This window comes from Dromaius novaehollandiae, chromosome 6 (genome assembly GCF_036370855.1).
Source record: "Dromaius novaehollandiae isolate bDroNov1 chromosome 6, bDroNov1.hap1, whole genome shotgun sequence".
Taxonomy (NCBI): Eukaryota; Metazoa; Chordata; class Aves; order Casuariiformes; family Dromaiidae; genus Dromaius; species Dromaius novaehollandiae.
Window position 1 is genome coordinate 15,599,977 of NC_088103.1, and position 21,423 is coordinate 15,621,399.

General features: G+C 40.9%; 1 protein-coding gene across 4 annotated transcripts in view; it reads right to left on the reverse strand.

The window, feature by feature from the left end:
* The window catches only part of GRID1 (glutamate ionotropic receptor delta type subunit 1), a 545,174-nt gene that overhangs the window by 316,966 nt on the left and 206,785 nt on the right, over nucleotides 1–21,423 (reverse strand). For all 4 annotated transcript variants that reach the window (XM_026116758.2, XM_064513740.1, XM_064513738.1 and 1 more), the window contains exon 3: nucleotides 3,813–4,097. In XM_026116758.2, coding sequence (XP_025972543.1) covers nucleotides 3,813–4,097 — 285 coding nt within the window. The remainder of the gene's footprint in view (nucleotides 1–3,812; nucleotides 4,098–21,423) is intronic.

The following is a 21,423-nucleotide window of genomic DNA, read 5'->3' on the forward strand; positions in this document are numbered from 1 at the left end:
TTCTAAAGAAATTTCAAATAGCAGTTCAGTCATGTTCTGCTCCTACATTGTCAGCTCATGTTAGACAACCATCTCTGCATAACTAGAGCTGCCCTATTTCTCTGCAGGCTTTTCCAGTGAGAAGTATTGCATGCCGTGTTTCAAGCAAACCAAGTTGTTCTTTCCATTTCACAGAGGGGAAATGGAAGTATACAGGGGCTAGACAGCCTTCGCAAAACAACACAGCAAACAGCAGCAGGCAGGGAGAAAGCACTCAGACTGCCTTGTTCTGGCCTTGAGCACTGACAACTCTACAGCCCAGCAGCAAGACAGGTGACTTGACTTATTTCAGCTATTACTTACTTGAATTACCATAGTTCCTAGCCATCATTTTCCTATCAGGCAGCAGTCTGACCAGCAGAAAGCACCCATCGTGATCAATGCGGAGTAGATCGCCGCACTTCTTCTGAAGTTGTGCACAAGCCATAAATAAGAAGTGAAAAATGAGGGTTTAGTCACCGAAATGCATTATCTACATGAACCCTTCTCTTTCCTTATACAAATACAGAAGAACTATATGGTTATGTATGAGCTGATCTTCCCCCCATTGGTACTGCTCAGTGGGAGAACTGTGCATCACTGAGAAGAGTCCGAACACCGCTCCTTTCAAGTCTGAGGTCTTTGAAAGGTCACTTCTCCAGAACCAAGCTATTACTCATTTCTTTACCACAAGAGTGACAAGATTTTTAAAAGCTCAGGTTAGGTAGAATGTCACAGTTTGAACCCTGCTTCTACCATTTCCCTTTAGCATTTTTTTTCTTTAAAACTTGCACATCCTTCCTGTGAAATCTCTCCATTTCTTATAACAAAAGTTCAAAAACAGAATTTAAGGCATTTTACTGAAAAGGACCATGTTCTTTCATTGAAGATGTGCATGCAAATTTCTCTCTGGACCTTCAGTGACAAAAGTGTCAAACAATGCATATTTGATCATAAGCACAACTATGTAAAAGGGGGTTGCTAGGCTCTTCAATGTCTAATCTGTATTTCTATTTACCAAGTCTGTTACTTTTCCTTTATTTAACCAGTACACAAATTATAATCCAAACCGTATGTCTGATGAGGGACAAGTAATTTTTGAAGTAAATAATTTTCAGCTCCAGTATAGCACAGCATTACTATGAACACGGGACTTCTTTAAACTGTGATAATGTTATTTTGTCTTTAGAAAACCCGATAGTTTCCACATGGAGGACACCAAGGGATTGGCTGGTTTTTAAGAGATCAGCAGATGGACAAATTAAAACATTACTCTGGGGAATATTACAACTTCCATGGAGCAGGTAGAGAAGGACCATTTGTTAGAGTAAATCACAGAAGCCCAGTGCCAGAAATGCTCCATAATCATGAACACATGCTCTTCAAGTGACCTCCCTCCTCACTGCTACCCCTGGGCCAGCAGTCAGTCCCTGCCGCCAAGCTGGGACAAGTTGCTGGAGATGTGTAAGCGCAGCTCTGCTGAAGCCATCTGATGAGAGGGCAGTGGGCATGCCCCAAGAGGCACTGAGTTGCTCTGGAGCTCAACATGCAATTTCCTGGCTTACTTATTCCATATTTACCAGTGCCTGCCCAGAACGTGCAAGGATCACCTGGCTGCTTTATGGAAACTCCTCCTATAAAATACTTATCGGGGTGGGGGGGACCACACAAAACACACTCCTTTCTGATGGAATTGGGGTAAGATAGCTCTCCCATCCCAGAGGAAGAGGAGAGGAACCAGTCCATGAGCAGTGCCATAGACAACATGCTCTGCCCTGGCAGGAGCATAGTACCCATGGCAATCTTCCACCCCCATGTAGTGCTTGTCCTACTGCTACAGACTGAAGGCCAGCCTGTGATAAACGGAAAAAATAAGTGTTATCATATCTCAACTGACAGAGTACGTGAATTAAAGGCATCAGGATTTGGTCCTGAGATGTTAACCCTTTGCAAAGAGGCAAAGAAACACAGCTATGCTACTGGAGTAAGTGGTAGCAGGTTCAGTAATGGGGCTTGCTACCAGGGAAAACGGGTGACAACAGCTTGTACGTGGGGGCAACGGGAGCACTGCTGGGCCAGGACTCCTGGGGGTTGGAGCTGTGCCCTTTGCAGATCCCCCACCCTGACAGTCTAATTGCCTTCAGACTGGGAAAGTTAAAGCTACAAGGCAGCAGGAGAAAAGATGGAATAGTAACTATAAAATGATGCTTTAAGACATTTTAAGCTTTTTTCCCCCCCTCGTCCCTCCTGGAAATAAACATTAGAATAAATCTATCTTTGTAAGCCAAACCCTCTGCTACACAGTAACTCTGTCATCATGACTAACAGGCCACCAAAAGAACACCTACCATGCACACTGTATTCTTCTCTTTCAAAACATTCACTGGTCAAGCTTTATGTATAAAGCAGAGTAAGTAAGTAACAGTTTATTTACTGCATTGCTGGATTTTTGAGTCTACAGAATATCTCTAAGTATCATGGCAACCTTCTCACGCATATAATTAAAATCATTTTATAGAACCTTAGGTGGATTTAGCATTTAAAGTCATCCTCGTCATCCTCAAACTGGCTTTTGTAGAAAGGGTTAGTGACATCTCTAACAGTCCAGAACAGAAATCTGCATCTAAGCCTTTCAAAAGTCATTCAGGCTCAGAAGCCTTTATATATGATTTTGGTTTTAGGGGGGGGGATTTTAAGGTGGGGGGGGGGGGGGGAAGTGGCCCAACTTCAAACCAAAAATGTATTTCTCTGATTCACCTATGATGATTTTGCGTTATATAGTAAAAATGCAACAAAGAACTATCCTGCAAATGTGGAAAACTGTGTATAAAACCTAAACTACATACACAAATACACATAACATTATTATTCCAACCGCAATTTAACCTCCATTTCTTTTATCTTTCTTCTCATTTTAAGTCACCACACCAAAAACATACACATCAGACTTTAAATCTAGAGGGTTTCCATGGTTTTGAAGTGTGACATAGCAAATTTATTGTTCCCTGTCACAGATGCTATATCCTAAGATGAGAGTGATGACAATAATACGAGTTAAACACATGGAAGAGTATTTCTATCAGTTGACTGATTAAAAAAAGTAATACTAAATGTGCACACTTCCCTTTTACTCTGAGAGCCTGGCACAAAATGAGTTTTATTCTTTCATCACTTCTTTACACCCAGCATGAAGTACTAAGTTTGTCTGGGCAGAGACTTCTTTTCCCCAAGTTTCAGCCTAAAGGGAAAATTTTGCTGAAGGAGATGCATTGGATGCAGTGAAAACACTAAGTCTACCTTTTGGCTTAATGCAAGGAAGGATACCCCTGTGAAATTTATTCCAAATGGAGAATGGTGAGGAAGCCCGTTTAAAAGTAATTCTGAAAATTAATGTTTAAAGAGAATAGTACTTAGCTTTGAAAGAAAGTGTTTTGCAGAGGACGGGTAGAGGCCTTGCTGAACTTAGTTGCATAGCTACATGACCCCTGCCAATCAATGTCAACACTTTATTAATATTTTACTGAAAAAGCGTGAGATGATTCAAACTTCAACTGTCTTGGTAGAAGGTGTTGCTAAGCAACTTTGCTGCTCATCTGAAAATTAGTTTTCACAGCAACCTTTCCTTCAAACCAGAGCCCCGAGTCCACTCAAAACACTTTCCCTTTAGTCCTTAAAGAACCCAGGAAGTTCTATTTCAAAAAAAAAAAACAACAAAAAAAAAAACAACACTTTTCTCCCTCTTCTAGTCAAAGGAAGCCAAGTCAGTCGCGTCTGAAACTCCCCGCTTTGCTCACCGTAATCGCTGTCGTAGAACACGATGAATTTCTGCCACCGCAGCTCAGTGACCAGCTTGAGCATGACGTCGTTGAGGCGGACGGGGGGCCGGGCGGCCAGCGTGTACTCCTCCTCCTCCAGGCTGGGGTTGAGGTGGCAGGCGGTGCGCGGCGAGCCCCCCGTGCTGCGCTGCACAAACAGGTGCGGGATGTGCATGGCGTCCGTCAGCGACTGCAGCGCATTGGCCGAGGCACAGCCCGTGGACGTCACCAAGGCCAAGATCCCCAGCGTCATCAGGTCGCAGGCTGCAGAAGACAAGACAGAAAGCAGGGTCAGCTCAGGCCCAGAAATCCCTTCAACCTACCTCGGTACTAAGAAGTGCTTTGCCCTCAGCAAAAACAAAAAGTTGAAGTTACTTCTATTACAGTATCAGCTGAAGCCTTTTAGAGATAGGTTTTGTACCTTTTCAGTAACGGACTGCATCTACAATCCGCACAAATACAACAAAGCTGAGGAAGGACAGCGTTAGGGCTGCCATCTCCTCAGGCAGCAGCTGCTGTATGTGGTGACTTCGCCCCTTGCTTCAGGCCGTTCCCCCGAACTCGGACCGCCTGAAACCCACTTCACTGCCTTCACCTCTTAGTCTCTGAGGTCTTGGGACAATAAGGAGTGATTGCAGTTTCAAGGATTTGTTTATATAAAGTTCTACAGGATTTTTAATTTGATGAAAAAACATTTATTGCGGGCCTCCTGGAGCAGCAGCAGTACCTTCAGCAGCACCCTTACGACAAAGGGGTGGCAGGAGCACCGCGCGCTCACTAGTGACGCTCAAGCTGCTGTCCTTACAGAGATCTGCAAAAGCCCGCACTGTTTAAAAACAGAGCGCACGCATTTGACACCATCTGCTTCTGAGAACGCTACCTGAGCCCTAAAGCAGGCTGCGCATGTTTGAAAATCTCCACGCCGGAGACGCACGACCCTCCTCGGCCACTGAGGACAGCGAGCAACCTCTCCGCAGCTCTGTCCACGCGGAAAGCCGCAACGCTTCCCTTCGCTCCGCAAGCAGCAAAACACTATTTAGCTGTGGGCTGTAACACACGCTCCCACCTCGGAGGTTCCCAGCTAGGGCCCCACAGGCTATTTCATCAGGGTAGTTAAAAAACACACACACAACTCTAAGACGCTACTGGAATCTTTGCTGTGCTTTTCCTGATGCTTTGACTATCCCTGCTGACGAAGCTGAACCAAGGCTCACCCGCGCGAGCCCCGGGCCTCACTCACACAGTGAGCCCACCCCGGCCCGGACTGGCCCGAGGGTGCCGGCAGCCCCCCAGCCACTATGGGGAGAAAGCAAGTGCATGCTGTGGGGGGCCGGGGGCTGCAGCGCATACGTGCTGACGGCCGTCACGCAGGAGCCACGCATGGCCACCGTCTCTCGTGTCGCCTGAAAGCTGGCTGAAGAGAAAGGTAGGAAACCAAATGCACCATATTAAAAGAATTTATTTATATCCTCAACACTTCCTGCTATCTGCACTTCCAGAGGCCAAAGAGCTGGGCAGCTTATCAATAATTAACAGTAATAAACAGTTAATTAGTAGTTTAATAGTAACTAAATACAGAAGGTCACAGTGATTAAATACAGAGAACTGTTTTTAATGCAATCACTGAACCATTCCACAAAATATCTTCTGACAACAGACAGAAAACAAATGTATTTCACTTTGATATGCGATAACAGAAAGAAAATGTTTGATCATCTCTATGCACAAAACACTCAACATGTATCCTAATGCAACAGTGAAAGGTGAAGTGCTTTTAAAATTATTTCCTTGATGGTCCTTACAATAAACATATGTCAGCTGCATTATCTAAATTTGCTCTGTGTTAATTATAGATATATGAAATTGTTCTCCGTTTTTCCTGAAAGCTGACCTGATTTAACAGCAGGGAGGCATTACATCTGCCAAATGGGAGACCCAGGTTCGGGAACAGATTTGATTTCCCAGGCTTCTCGCCAGAGAAAACTGAACATGTCATACAGGTAATTTATTTAGCCCCAGTAGGAGAGGGAAAAGGGAACAGCAAGGAGGGGACAGAAGGGAGAAGAGCAGAGCTGAGCTGAGCTCTGAGCCCCCGCAGAGATCAGTGGCCACCAAACTTCGCTGTCACCGGGGCAAGAGTAACAAGCACCAATCCTGCAGAGGGAACAACTTACTTACACGAGTAGACAGAGCAGAAACAAAACCCTCCCGGAACAGTGGCTGCGTTCAGAGTCAGTTACTCGTGGAACATGGGACCAATCATCAGTTGTATAACAAAAGATAACTTCCAACAATTGACACTAATCAAAAGCTGCTCGCTTATTTAGCAGCAACGTGCGATAGAGCAGCCACAGGAACAGGCCCCCTTATCTCCCAGCACAGCCTGCAGACCGCAGCTGAAACATCTCCATAACAGGGTTTTTTTGGTTGAGGGATTTTCCCAGTGTTCTGCAGTTTATGTCAATGGGCTAAAATGAGAAGTTAGTCAATCAGCTTCCACATCCCAATATTTTGTCAATTGATAATGCTCTGCATGAAAGCATACGCTATACAGTGTTATCCCCTCTTGCCTTTCTGTTTCGAGATAGTACAGCAGGCAATAAAAAACTGGAATGACTGTAGGCAAGATATGGTTTCATATTTTCTAAATTGTTTTCTTTAGTCAAATTATGGAATTTGAAACAGACTGTGTTATATATTTTTAATAGAAGACTTTTGCTATACAAAAATATGAGAGATTCCTAGAGGTTCAACTTCCCCACACTTACTACACTGAAGGGTGAATAAGCTTTCAGTACGTTAAGAAAAAAATGTATTACTTTCTACATGGGTAACACAGCGGGAAACAACTACAGAAGTAGAACAAACTCCAATTCATTAAAAAACTCATCAGCTCTTAAGACATCCTGAAATTACTTAGCATGAGAATGTTCAAGGATCATACAATCCCAGAAGAAACTCTGGTGTCTTTTTTTTTCCTCCCCAAGGATTTCCTCCCACTTGCCTGTACTTTCTTGCATGCAAAACTTTGTGGCTTGAGAAAAGATGTATTATTTTCTGTTTTACTTCACACTAGGTAAGAATTAGAGTTTCAGTAACAATCATGCATCCCTGACTACACAACCAAGTAAATCACCCGAGTTGTACCTTCATAAACATTTAAAAAAATCTACTTTTCATACATGAATTTCATAATGCATTGTATTTCAATTTTAGGAAAACCAAGGCACAGATTTTAAGTGCCTTGGTTCATGTCAACTCGTGAATATAAGTAAGAAAAGGATCTAAACACCCTGACCTTCAGTCATCTTTAATTACTAGAAATGTACCACACTTGCATAGTTTCATCTAGTTTTTTTTTTTTCTTTTTGCCCCGTAGATATATTGTGAAGTAAGAAGGAATAATGTTGTTAAGCTCCTTCAAGTTCCACAGAGAAAATACACAATGTTCTAGTCATCTTGCCTCCAAACTTCTCTACTATATGCATACCAATACTTACTAGTTCACTGTATTGAACTGCCTTCATCACTGTCAGGCTGCATTTTAAAAGGATGCCAACATCCCACAAACCATACTGTGAAAAGTGTGCATTTTAACATGATGATGAAAACATGAACATCACCATACTTAAATAACTCTGCATTCAAATTACTTGAACAGATTAAATAATTTCACTGGTAGTTTTTGATCAGTCTTTGCCTTCTAACCGCAGATCATCTCTCAAGCTTATACTTGACTTCATTGAAGTTTCCTAAACTATTAATACAGTTTAAACTTTTCCCTCCTTCTTTGACCCACATCTCTAACTCCAGTCATATCCCATTAAGATCACACAAAAGCTTGGAAGCACAGCTATCACTTTTCAGACTGAAGCTTTTTCTTATTGCCTTTTTTTAATCAGTGGGACTGCACATATGAAATGATGCAAGAATTATGCTTTGCCACAATCATGTTTGAGACCTTGCTCTTCTCCAGTTGCCTCCTGTACTGTCATCCTATTTCTGCAGACAGGTGCTGACTGTGAACTCCTGATTTGGCACCATCTTCACAGGGATATTTGCATTAAGAGCTTTAGCTCAGATCTCTGTAATTAAATCCGTATCTCTCTAAACCACAGGGAAACAAAATACTTCAAGAGAAACTGTTAACTTGCTCCTGGCAACATGACAACATGACCATCTTTCAATCTCCCTTTCAATGGTTTCCTATTTTTCAGGATAGGATAGAAACTTTTTTCTTTGTTTTCACAGTTATCAATAGACCAGCTGCCAGTGTAATTTCTGATCTAGCAATATACCCACCTACTAGAATTCACACTGCCTCTTCAAACTTCAGTGCCTTTCTGTCTCTCACTTCTGGGTATCACTACAGCTAGTCCTACCCACTTCGGACCACATCTGATCAGATTTGATAAATCCGCCGAGTGTTTTTTTTTTTTACTCGACTTTTTTCTGTTTCTGTTCAACTAACCCTTAGAAGCTCTTTACAGCATAGCAAATGGGAGAGTATTCTATGTAAACAACTTGCATTTTACAAAGTTTCACTGTTTGCAAATTGAAAGGTGTCTGCCTTTTTGCTCAGAAAAGCTTTCAAATGAAAGAAGAGAACTTCAGATCTGCCAAAAGAAAGGAAATCCAGTCACACTGCAGTTTCTGGTGTAGTACTCTGCAATTAAATGATTAACAAAGTTGGCACCTCAGTGTTCGTAATTAGTTTTCAAAGCTAGTGTCCTACTGAGATGAGATGAGGAACCTCATACTTGCCTTAGTACTACTGTCTCAGTCAATCTGGCTGAAAGCTCATTTTTCATGTAGTTTATCTTTGGAAACCAAAAGGAAAAAAAAATCATTTTATTCTTAAGTAAAACATCAAATTCAAGAGAATGCAGCAAATTCTGAGAAAAATCTACATTGGGAAGCTAAATCCTAACATTTGATGGGACTATCAAGGCCTGCAGTTAATTCTGCCCAAGCTGCACAGTTAACAAATCTACCAGCCAGCCTAACGAGGCGATGAAGCAGGCTGGGTTACGTGCTCAAGAAGTGTGCGATGAAAAGAACTTTGAGGCAGTAATCACCTTTATTAAAAGAAACACTGAATAACAAATAGGACAACAAGCACATGTAACCTGTAATTTTTTTGCTCTCCATCTTTTCTTTCTTCCCTTTATTTTCATCTATCTGGTCAACATCTGGAAACAATGTGTATACTCAGCTATAAAACAGAAGTGTGCTAATGGTGACTTAAGAGTACCATAAATCATTTTGAGATTAGCTGTATTGCTCAATAAGAAGTTTTCTTCTGTTCATCAATATCTAAATGCAATGTATCGAAGTTTAAATACAGTGTAAAAGCCCAGCATTTCAACTGTGATCTCAAGCCTGTCCATGTCTAACACAAAAGAGGTTAAGTTGTATCATACCATGCTGCAGCACTGGCAGAGGTAATCCCTGCTGCCCTATTAGAAAAGCCTTTAACATGAAAGCATAAAAGAACTTATTATAAATACTGTGCTAAATACAAGGGAACTAACTATTGTATTATTCATGTGCACAAACATTAATCAGCAGTTTGATTCATTAGCTAACTTGTATACAAACAGATACAAATAACAAGGTTTTGGGGGAAAACAGAATATTGAAGAGTTAGGAGATGAAAAGCTCAAAAAGCCAATAAGCTGTATCTTTAATCAAGATGCAAGATCTTAGGGGAAACTTCCATACAGGTATTCTTAACTTGAATGGAAGAAGTCTTGCTGGGAGGTTTGTCTGGAGCATTAAGAACAGATGAAAAGGAAGACGGTAAAAGGAAAAAGGACTGCAGTCTACCCAGCAATAGCTCAAAATGAAAAGGATGGGAGTACAATTCCTTCAGCTAAGCATAAAATACACACTAGAGAAGCAAGTGTTTTATTACATATCTAAACAGAACCCAAATGATTTTGCAGTACTACATGAGGAACTTCTATGAAGTTGCACAAATCTGCAACTAATTTAGTCATATAGAGAAATGCTAAAAGCAAGACATTAGCTATTTTCATTTTAAATCTCTTCAGATGCTCAAAGACCTTAAGATTCAATACAAGCTTAAATGTTTTTGTGCAAAGTCGGTCCATCAGGCAGAATTATATAACAATCTTATTAATATCACTGAAAGTGTTTCTATTAAAAATACTGATCTATAGAAAGACTCCCTCCTACTATTGAGGAATTAAGGACATATCAAATTAAAGAGTCATCTAAGCACTCAACCTGATGTCTCACTACATGGAGTTTCCCCAAAGCATGTTTTCAACCTTTACGTTACATCTTATGCTGTCCGCTTATTCTTTAGCATTTTTCCTGAACTGAGGAAGGCAATTCCTAATGAATTTGCACCATCAGCCCCTGTTGCCATGTTATTCAATTTTCCTTCCCCTTTGGATACATGGCAGTAATAACTTTTTCTTTGTTCCATTTCTGTAAGCTTTTACTTATCTTTACATTTCATATTTACAGTATATCTCTACTTTTCAAATAGCTAAGCATTTATTATTTTTATTATGAAAACTTTCAAAGCTATAGTTACTTGTCACAACAGAGTAGTATTAATAAGAAAAAAGATAACAAATGCTGACAGTAAAAATACAGTATGTAGCACTTTTGTTCCATCACCCTATACACAGCAGAGATGATAATTTCTCACTCTGTTATACTCACCTTCTTAAAACAAAACAAAATGCTTCTTAAAACAGAAACACATTTCACAATTAGTCCTTCAGGGTTTGAGGTAAAAATCAAATCAACCAAGCCCAACAAGCCCAAACTCCTAACAAGCCCAACTCAGATTTATATTTTTCTGTACATAGCACTTAAGACCAACATCTATTTCTTCCCTTTCACCTAAACAGATATTCTTCTGTATTTGGGACTAAGAACTAGGCATTCATAAATCCCACAGTCCTTGATGTGATTATTTCAGAAGCTACAAGAAAGCCCACCACAACTGCAGCTCCTGAAGACTATGGTGTTCCCTCATTCCCTAGCGTTCAAAGCACAAGCCTAGTGCCAAGTCTTCCACCAGAGATGAGCTACAAATCATGAAACTACTTCCCACACATAAGAAGGCACTGTGAAAATGGCTTGTAGAGAGCATCTGTATGACTAGCTTGGTATTCAGGTAGCTAATGCAGCCACTGACAAGTACTGTAGTTTCTCTTGCAATAACAGTAACAACAACACAAAAAATAATTTAAAAAAATCAGTCCCAGAAGTCTAACACCAAAAAACCCCACACCAAAGAAGCTAGAACATACCTGGAATTTGTCAGATAGAAATATGATATAAACTACAAACAAATGAACCACGTACCCAACACAAAGAAAGTAAACTCTAACACCTGCCTCCTCAGACATGTTTTCCAGAGCCTCACATCCACCAACTCTCTCTCTGTCCTTTTTCTGAAGCCAGGAAACCCTCACGGGGCCGAACTCGCAGCAGGACAGTGCAGGGCTCTCTCCATTTCTTAAGTCAAACGCACCTTCAAACGCACCTTCACCCGCCCGCTTAAGAGCTGAAGAGTAACTTCAAAGTCTGATATGCGACATATGGCCAGAGCATCTCTGGACAAGATGCTGAGACTTTCATTTGTATTAACACGTATGATGCGACGTCCCCAATGAGAGGTCGACGACACCACTGAAACTTGAAGTCAGAGTCCCTGGAACGCGGACTTCCAGCAGTGAGGCTGAAGATGTGGTTTGTGTAACCCAAACTGCAGCAGGGTCACTAGCACCTGCAGGTGGCCTGGGCACTGCCTGAGCAGCACAGGCACCGCTCCAGCAGCAGGAACCAGGGAAGCGCCTTTCTGGGCTCCTGCAGGCTGGAATTTCTCCCTCCAGTGTGACTATGGGTGAAACTGTATTTGCCAACAGTAGAACTGTCGCTGCGAAAACCCTCCATGGGTTTTTTGCCACTTAGTTTCCTTGATTATTTGGAGATTATCAACTAAAACTATTCAACTAGATAATATATTTGGGGGGGGGGGGGGGAAGAATACTGACCATTTCACCTGTTTCTGAATTCTTCCTCCATATTTCATTATCTTTTTGTTCTTACAAAACATAAGGTAGAGGAATCTTAGCCGTTCTTGGCAACTGAATCTTAGCAACTGAAATAGCACTGGTAAGTCAGCTGATAAATACCTTATTTTTCTCTCCTCTTAGAAAAACTCATTATATATTGCACAGGTAAAGTCCCATAGCTTGGAGACTTGAGTCTCCAACTTACACAGAAGTCACAGGCCAGATCAAAGCATTAACTGATCCAAAAATTAGATATGCATCAGTGTTTAGTATTTTCTTTATGATAATGATTTCAAGAATACTCAAGAAATACCAGTACATACATAGATTTGTGTCCCTGTTTAGGTGTACCTGTAATCAGTAGGTCAAAATATCCCCAATAAAGCAATATTGAAAAAACAACATTTTAAAACCTACAGAAAGCATGACATTTCAAAATGTTTTCAAGAAAAAGTTTCTAGTAAAAGTAACATTAAAGAAGTCATTTTTGACCAGCTCTTTTCATTATTTTTCAAGCATTCAACAGCCTATTCTAAGCTAAATAGGAAGGGGGGGAAATGTAGAAACCCACCCCCACTATTTCACTGTTATTTTCATTTTTTCCCAGTTGCCTTCCAGAAACACGTGAGGTATGGCCTGAGGAAGCCGCAGGCATTGCTCCCAGAACAGACAGGCACACGGGCAATACCGCCTTCCTCCAGCTGCTTTGCCAGGGTGCCCATTTCCCTCCGACAGGACAGCACCAGCTCTCGGGTGGGAAGCTGGCTCTGTCCCCCTCATCTCTGCCAGCAGCACTAACAGTGGTGCCTCACTACTGCCAAATGCCACTAGTTTCAGAGCAAAAGCAGCATTTGAATCTTGAACTTGCTTTAAACTGCATGCCGGGTACCTTACGGGCAGATCCTCCACAGGTATAAAATGTCAGAGCTCCTCTGACATTAGCAGATCTGTCCTTTACCTATAATCATTGTCTTATTTTCCTCATTATCCCCTTGTGTCAGCATTTTCAGTAACCAGTTGTCATTGGCTTGCACACATGGAAAATTCACTTAGTTTAGGTATGGAGACTGCAGAATGCTTTTATTTTATAGAAGTATTTACCTGGATTGAGCACACAAAATTACATAAATCCTTTCCCTAGAATGCATATTAACTGCAGTAATTGGAGGTTTGAAACAATCTTCCTGGAATAGCAAACCAAAAAAAAAAAATTCAGTGTATAACAGAGCATCAAGTTCTTTGTGCTGCCATCAGCCTATAACACACTGGCTGCCATCCTTGAAAAGTCAGAAAGTAGGGATAGGAGGAGGAGGAATTCAGACCACTATTCTGCATGAAGTTCATGCAGACGAAAATGATTAAAAATGGTAAGTAACATACCATAGAAAAGGAACATAGTTATCAAAACTAGAGTTGAGGCTTTCATTTAATTTACTGGAGCATATTAAGAGCTCTCTTCAGTCTTTAATAGTCTAAAATAAAACATGAAAGTCCTCTCGCACCAAGCACAGAGGTAGAACTGCTTTATTGGCAAAGCAATTTAGTTCCCATACAACTGAGTGATGCCATCAAGTGGTCAACGAAGGCACCGGTTGCTTTCCAAAGTAACTTTTGGTTAATCTTCATTGAATGAGCTACATTTTGTATGGAAAAACTATCACCATAAAACCAGAACAAGGTATACTTTTCACTGATAAAAGTGCATTAATTGAGAGCAATAATGATAGATAAGAGATAGCCTTGTTTTTACAAAGGACAGATCTGATACCACTCTCGAGCACCTCCAAAGAAATTAAGAATTTGAGGGCAAACACAGCTTTACAGCTAATAATCTACTTTATAGCTTAGTTTTGCTATTGGCTTTGTAGTTGGGTGGATTTCGAAGAGTGATGCAGTAAAGACTATGTATTTTATGTATTAAAAAAACATTTTAAGTCTTTTTAGACCATAATTTAGCAATGTGAATAGTTAAGGATGTGAAATGTTGTAGAATATAAGCATTTTCTACTTTTTCTGAACTAGTAATAAAAAAATAGTTCAACCAACACCTGACAGGACACTCTCCAGAATAACTCTATTTCTGTTTTGTCAACAAAATGTAAAACCATTAGCAAAGTCTTTCTCCCAGAATCACAGCTTAGCATGGTGTTTAAAAATATGAATAAGCATTTTATCAATTTTGAATGGAGCACGGTTTTGCAGAGCTACAGATTAATCACAATGGCATTAATACTATTTTAAGGCAGTAGATGCAACTGAATAACCAGCTCTGACTTTTTTCCCCTTAAACACTAGTTCTGACGTAGAATTAACTGTAAGCCATCCCAGTTACTGAAGGGACAAACTACTGCTTTCTTGAATGCTGCGTATTTGACTGCCACTCCCAGCAAGTTCTTCAATAATTATTTTTTCTTTTGCCCTTCAGCACAGAATAGACTGCATTTTCTCACCTTCTGTTTCTTTCACCTGCATTTCATTTCAAATCATAACGATATAAAAGTTTATTTCCACACCTTCATTAGCATTCAGCAGGGATGCTCAACTTTGCCGCCTCCTTTGGGGCTATTTTACATGTACATGTTTAGTAGTATTATAACGTCAGCGTGGTTCAGGCTCAGTTCTGGTAGGCACAAAAGGAAAATGCTCTCCTGCCATTTACAAAAGCAGTCAACCATAGCAACTCTGAACAAGCTGATAAATCCTCCCAGTTCTTTGGTACTGAGAAACTCATTTGATTCTGAGGGGTATTGACAAGCAATGAACATGCTGGTCTCCCCTGCCTAGCTAATTAGCAGCAACAATATGTAGGTACAAAAAATGCCAATAGAAACTTCAGTTCTTCAGCCCCTCCCTTCTCCCTTCTCCCCCCCCCCCCCCCCCCCAATTACTCTTCACCTTTATATCATGGTATGTTGAAAGCAGGAAGGAGGGACCTCAGTCTAAGCATCACGACATTGCTTATGAACTAACTTCAAAACACATCTCTATTCTGCTGTTTCCCAACACATTAGGAGCATGTAACAGTCATGGTGCAAAACTTCCAACTCCTACTCACCTACAAAGATTTCAATCAAACCAAAACACTGACACATAATCCCTTTCCGTAACCAATCCACCATCGTGCTTCAGTAATAGGCTTGCTTTAAAATGACATTCAAACAACTGCAAAAATCCCTCCAAAGCAACATTGCACTTCTGCTGACCTACATGCAATGGAGGAGGTTGAGAAGTGAGCATTTGGGGGTATATATAATATCAGAGCTGCGGCTCTGTGAGAAAAGCTAAATGTTACAAGACTCTCGGTAAACTCACAAAAGCTACAGTTGCTTCCACCTATGGACAGCAAGTCCCATACTCCAAAGACCACCTCAAAAACAGCACATCCCTATAACATTTTCTTATCATCCTGTTCATGACTCCCCCCCTCCCCCCTGGTGTTACTTCTACCAGCGAAACAGCCAGCAATACTACGGACACTGTATGAGATGCCAAAACACAATTCACATAGCTGGGGAAGCATGCTCGTGATGAAGGAGCCAACTTCTCCAAACAACACTTATTTATGCCAACTGCTGAAAGACTTGTAGTGTTTATGGATCTAGCTGTGACTCAGTACATATTTATAGCATATATTTATTGACAGGTTTTAGCTGGTTGATCTATCGAAAGATCTCTGCAACATATCACATACTTACAATTGCATTCAAGGATTATGCAAATATTCCAAGCTTAGCAACAGTCTAAAGCAGCTATTCCATTTTCTAAGATCAACTTTAAAAGAAACACTTTCTTCTTTCCTCACCCATGAAATGCATAATGCATTCCAAAATTATTTTTGCTCAACACTCAGAAAGGGCAAGATCCTGTCCTCCCTCAGCATCAGCATTTCTCACACAAAAAAGATTTTGCTTACAGATTGCAAATCCCCACTACTATGCAGTGCTACAAGCTGGGTGCCATTAAAATACTGCAGCTCTCCAATTTTCCTTTTAGCAGTTCAGTATTTCCTTCTAGCCCCAGAATAGCTTCAGACACTATGCATGACTTGTTAACAACGAATAAAGCTACTCTAAGCTATCAGAGTATTAGTCTGAATTTCTCTTTCCTTCAGCTCCGCATGAGTCAAATCAGGGAATAACAAACAACCTCACAAATTTTCAAGAGTTCTCATCTGAATACATGAAATGAGCCAGTTGTTCAAATGTGTTTAACACCTGATAGTTCCTACCGTGAAGCTTAGGACAGATTATCAAAACATCTCAGCATTTATGTACCTCTTGCCCAGAGGCTGCTGGAAGACCAGGCCACTTGCTTTGATGCTTAAATGAAAACTGACCTCAAATGTTGCTCCTGTTTTGGGCTGCATTTTTTTTTTTAAAACCTACCTCAACCTCTATCTCTGTAGATAAACAGATTCATATCACACTGTGGATAAACAGACTTACGTTACACTGTCACAGGCACACAATACTCCTTTAGTTGAACAAAGGCAAGCGCAAAGTCCTGCACCTGAGGAGGAAAAACCCCACGTACCAGCACAGGCTGGGGACTGACTGGGCGGAAAGCGGCTTTGCAGAAAGAGACCTGGGGGTCCTGGTGCACAAGCTGGACATGAGCCAGCAATACGCCTTTGTGGCAAAGGCGGCCGGCAGTATCCTGGGCTGCACTAGAAGTGCTGCCAGCAGGCTGAGGGAGCTGATCCTGCCCCTCTGCTCTGCACTGGTGAGGCCACACCTGGAGTGCTGGGCCCAGTGCTGAGCTCCCCTGGACAAGACCAACACGGAACCACTGCAGCAAGCCCAGCAGAGGGCCACAGAGACGAAGAAGGGACTGGAGCATGAGGAGAGGCTGAGAAAGCTGGGACTGTTTAGCCGAGAGAAGGCTTAGGGGAGAGCTTATCACTGTATACGTGACAGGAAGGAGGGAGTAAAAATGGAGCCAGATCCTTTTTAGCAGTGCCCAGTAAGAGGACAAGAGGCAACGGGCACAAACTGAACTGCAGGAAGTTCCCTCTGAACGTAAAAAAAAAATTTCTTTTCTGGGAGGGTGGCCAAACACTGGTAGAGGTTGCCCAGAGAAGCTGAGTCTCCAACCTTGGAGATACTCAAACCTAACTGCACACAGTCGTGGGCAACCTTCTGCAGGTGACCCTGCTTGAGCAGGGGGGTTGGACTAGATGATCTCCAGAGGTCCCTTCCAACCTCAGCTGTTCTGTGGCAGGTTTGGTGCGGCCTCCAGAGACTACGCTCCATGGCTAAGTCACTCACAATCTAACTGCTCGGATGTCATTTGCCATTAAATCATCTGTACAGCTATCTTTCTACTGCTACTAAAGTAAACTTATGTCTGGTAAATAATGTGCGACCTCCCCCATCCATATTTTTAGTTTTTAACACAGGAGCTTCCCTTCTCCGTTGGTGAGCTAGCGACTGGGTTCTAGGAACGCACAGAAAGTGTTTTCTTAAAGCATCCAAACCATAGCTGTGAAGGAGACTTAATGTAATTAGAGTTTCAGTGAGCTGTTCAGAGCTAACTTCATTTTTCAATATAAGCCTTAAAATAACTTGCTTAAGTGCCCCAGAAATGGAAAACAGCTATATTAAACACATACTGACAAAATATCAATTTTATGTAGTACTTCATTGTACAAAAATAGCTACACATTAATATTTTATTCTACTAGTCTCATGTCCTGCCTTAAATGGTGTCTATCACTGATCAGTCCATTGACCTTCACTCAAAACTTTTTGCCCTCTGTATTTCTTCCTCCTTCACCTTCATTATAATCTTATACAAGGACTACTTCTTAGCAGAGTATCTTATCCTTTGCAACCTGGATATAAGAAGTAAAACATTAATAAGACAATCGATGCCAGTACTAAATTATTCTAAAGCATAAGAATTTTCAAAAACCTGTAATTAATTACAATGGCTATATATCTTCTAGGGTAATTTGAAGCAAATAAAATATTAAGTCTATATATGAAACTAATCACTAAATTGGATTATAAAATAGATTATAGACTAGACAACAGATGAGAGATCCAAAACAAAACAATTCCTTAATACAGTCCTAAACTGACTAATCTTACAAGGAACCACATACAGATGCTCTTACAAAAACTTCTGAACGTCCTCTGAAAGGGAGAGATAGGGGCCCTTTCACTGCTTAGCAAAGGCTTTGCTTTTAAAATTGTTACTCGACTAACTTGTTCAGCTTTGTTTGATCTCAGTAACTTCATAACAAATGATTCTCAAGCTAAGTAACAGACAGTATCTCGAGCCCCATGACACTGTCTATACTAGATCTTGGTTAGAGTATCTTACTAATAAAGCTGAACTAAATGCTACCTTTGCTCATAAAAATCTCATTAATAAAACCTCCAGGTAACTTTCTTAGTCACACACTAGAGCTGAAATACTTCTGTTCCTGTTCTCCACAGGAATCTGAATAAATCCTGCACGAGACCATGGCAGCTACTAGTCATCTTTGGTCAGAGGAGCAGAGAGAGACGCCAAGGAAAAAAACCTCTCAGCTTGAGCTAGCAGCCTGCCTGTGCCAGGCAAGTAATCACAGTACCACATCTTCCTGAACGTGTTTCTGTAATGCACTGCAACACCATTTACCAACATTTGTGCACAGAGTTGAGTTCTTAAACACAGATGGAAGAGAAATGCTCAAACTTAAGAGATAGGCCTCATGCCAAAGAAGCCAGAGCCAAACACCAACTCCCCGTCTGGATGTTCAGAGAGATTGGCTGAAGAGACAGAAAAGATGCACCTCAAATATGGAAGCAGGAAGAGCAGGGCAGAGAACAGGATCTTGCTTCCACTTCTCAACTCACTTTTTTTTTTTTAACCAGTTACAAAATAATAAGTGACATATCAGAAAAGTCAATTTGTAAACAGAAGTACTGCTGCAAGTAAGGATTATTTTGCCAGCTTTTCAGTAAAGGCTTTTCCTACATCTCTAAGCATGCAATAATTATTGGATCATACAAATTTTCCCTATGTATTACAATAATATGCACAACCTCAAGTTCCACGAGCACTACAAATCTCAAGTTACATGAAGGTGTCATACACCATACATAGAGCACTAACTATAGAGCCTGGACATGCAGACAACAACAACAACTATGTTCCATTCCCTGTGGGGGTAAATTTTTTTTTTTTTTTTTTTTTTAATTATCATCCTATGATTTTTATACTCACTCTGGTTTTTTTTCCTGTTAGTATTCACTGTCTTTATAGAATCACTGACCCATTCAGGGCAAGTTAAAAAGCTTCATATGCTATATACACCAGCTAAACAGTCACATTCCTTACAATGTTATTCTTTTCTAATGATTTCTGAATTATTTCCTAAAGTAACTGGACCATAAGAGTAAGACAAATACATTATTAGTACCCAGGCCTGATAGTACTCTCCCCTCCGAGATCTCATTTACCTGATGTCTTATAGCCTATACAATTGGCATGTGGGCTTTTAAAACTTCCTAAGTCTCTCCAAAACTGAGAAACTGCCTTCCGAGGTTAGCTCTGGAGACATCATCAAGGTACAGTTTCTGAAAGCTCAGATGTTGTAGCCTGGTCCTGTAGACCCAGTGGTTACTATTAGCTTTCCAAGACTCCCAGTTACTTAAACTTAACCCTAATCCAACTTCGCAAACACTAGACTAGGCTATTTTTTCATTCCAAGGATCTCTGATAGTTGAAGTATGCAACAGAGCTTTTTCAGTAGTTCTTAACACAGTCCTTACCTGAGCGAGCACAAGAAATATAGTACAAAAATATTAACATCCCTGTTGATACTCCGATTTTTAGTCTCCTCAATGCATCTGCCTCATCTGGACGTTCTTCCGGAGACGACCATCATCTTGAAGACCGAAGACTCACCTTTCCCCTTTTCTTTCCCGGACCAGAAAGTCTCTTCCCACATTTAACCTTTTATATCTCTCTCTCTCTCTCCTTCTTCCCTAAAACAGCTGATGAGACACCCTTTCTTTTATAATCCAGTCTTCTTTGTCAAGAACCATCTGATCATCGGGGAACTGAAGTCCTCACAAAAAAAACTTCACTTCTTCCTATACAGTGGTCAATCCCTGCTCTAAAGGCCTTCTACAATCATGGAAAATTTGGTGATTTTCCCTTGCTATTTTTATACCATCACTACTTAAAATTTTGTCAAAGACAAGACAAGAGGAAGGTAAAATACCTACTTTTAAAATAGACTTTTTCAGCTGCTATGGATATTTGTACAGAGTTCATAATATTAGAAAGCAATCATACATTATAAAGAAGCAGATTCTGCAGAAAAATTCAAATTAAAATGATTCACAAATTGCAAAACATTTTTCCATATGATCATGATAACAGGGCAGATGCATTTTCCCCATGAGTTAAACCATTCACCACTACCTACTTCCAGCAGCTTCAAAAAAGAGCCAGACTTTGTTTTCCCCATTCTTTTCTCTCACATAGGGTATACATTTAAGTCTCTTCCTTTTTTGACAACACAGCCGGAAAACAACTTCTTGTGTAAATTACTCTGGTACCAGAAATGGTAGTTTCAGATGCTTCCTGTCACTGATCTGAACCATGTAGCCAGGCTTAGACATTAGCAGCCTATCTCAAAAGCTGTTGTTATTGTAGGCCCTTTCAGCCTCTGTTACAACTAAACTCATCTTCTTTTAAAGTTGTATTTTTAGGCCAGAACAAGGACTACCATCTTTTTAGCTAGGTCTGTCTAGCACCTTGGCTTAGAAAGCTCCTAAAATTTTGACAGAGACCTGTGTCCTTCAGTAATGAAAGTGCACAACTCCGACAAAATACACTTAAGAACGTACATATTGACGCACCCAACACATCCCCCTAAAGCACATTCTATAGTCATCTTGAGAATTTTCTATAGTATTTATTATACATACAGTACTGTGAACCACTTATATTTTGGACCTGAAACATTTAGATAAGCAACTTTGGAAATCAAATTATATTTCTTCCCTCATTGGGCTGAAACTGTTTTATATAACCTGGAAAACTACTTCCAGGATAAGCCATGTCAGCTAACTTCTCAAGGGGGCTTTGTATCAGAGACGCTCTCCATCTTCACATGAGAGGAACATTTTGACATAGTCCAAATCTACATCTTGAGACACTCTGGCAGAAAACAACCTTGCACATTTATTGCCCCTTGAAATTCCATGGGAAATTGGTCTTATTTTTATACATATTTAGGCTGACATGTATTTCTCAGTTGTACAAGAGAAAAGTGATTTTTTCTCCACAGACAGCAGAACCCTCTAGCTGTACAGCCTGAGGCATAATACGTTCTTCTTGGACACAGTACCAACACACGGTCTTAATAAAGTCCCAGCCTAAAGCATGCTTCAAGTTTGGGAAAGTTTAGCCCCTTTCTTGCACACAGTACTCATTATGCCCAGGCACTGGAGAGTCGGAGGCAAGGGTGCCCGCGTCACGGTCCCTCCGAGGGCAGGGCCACTGCCCCACACCTGAGCAAGCCG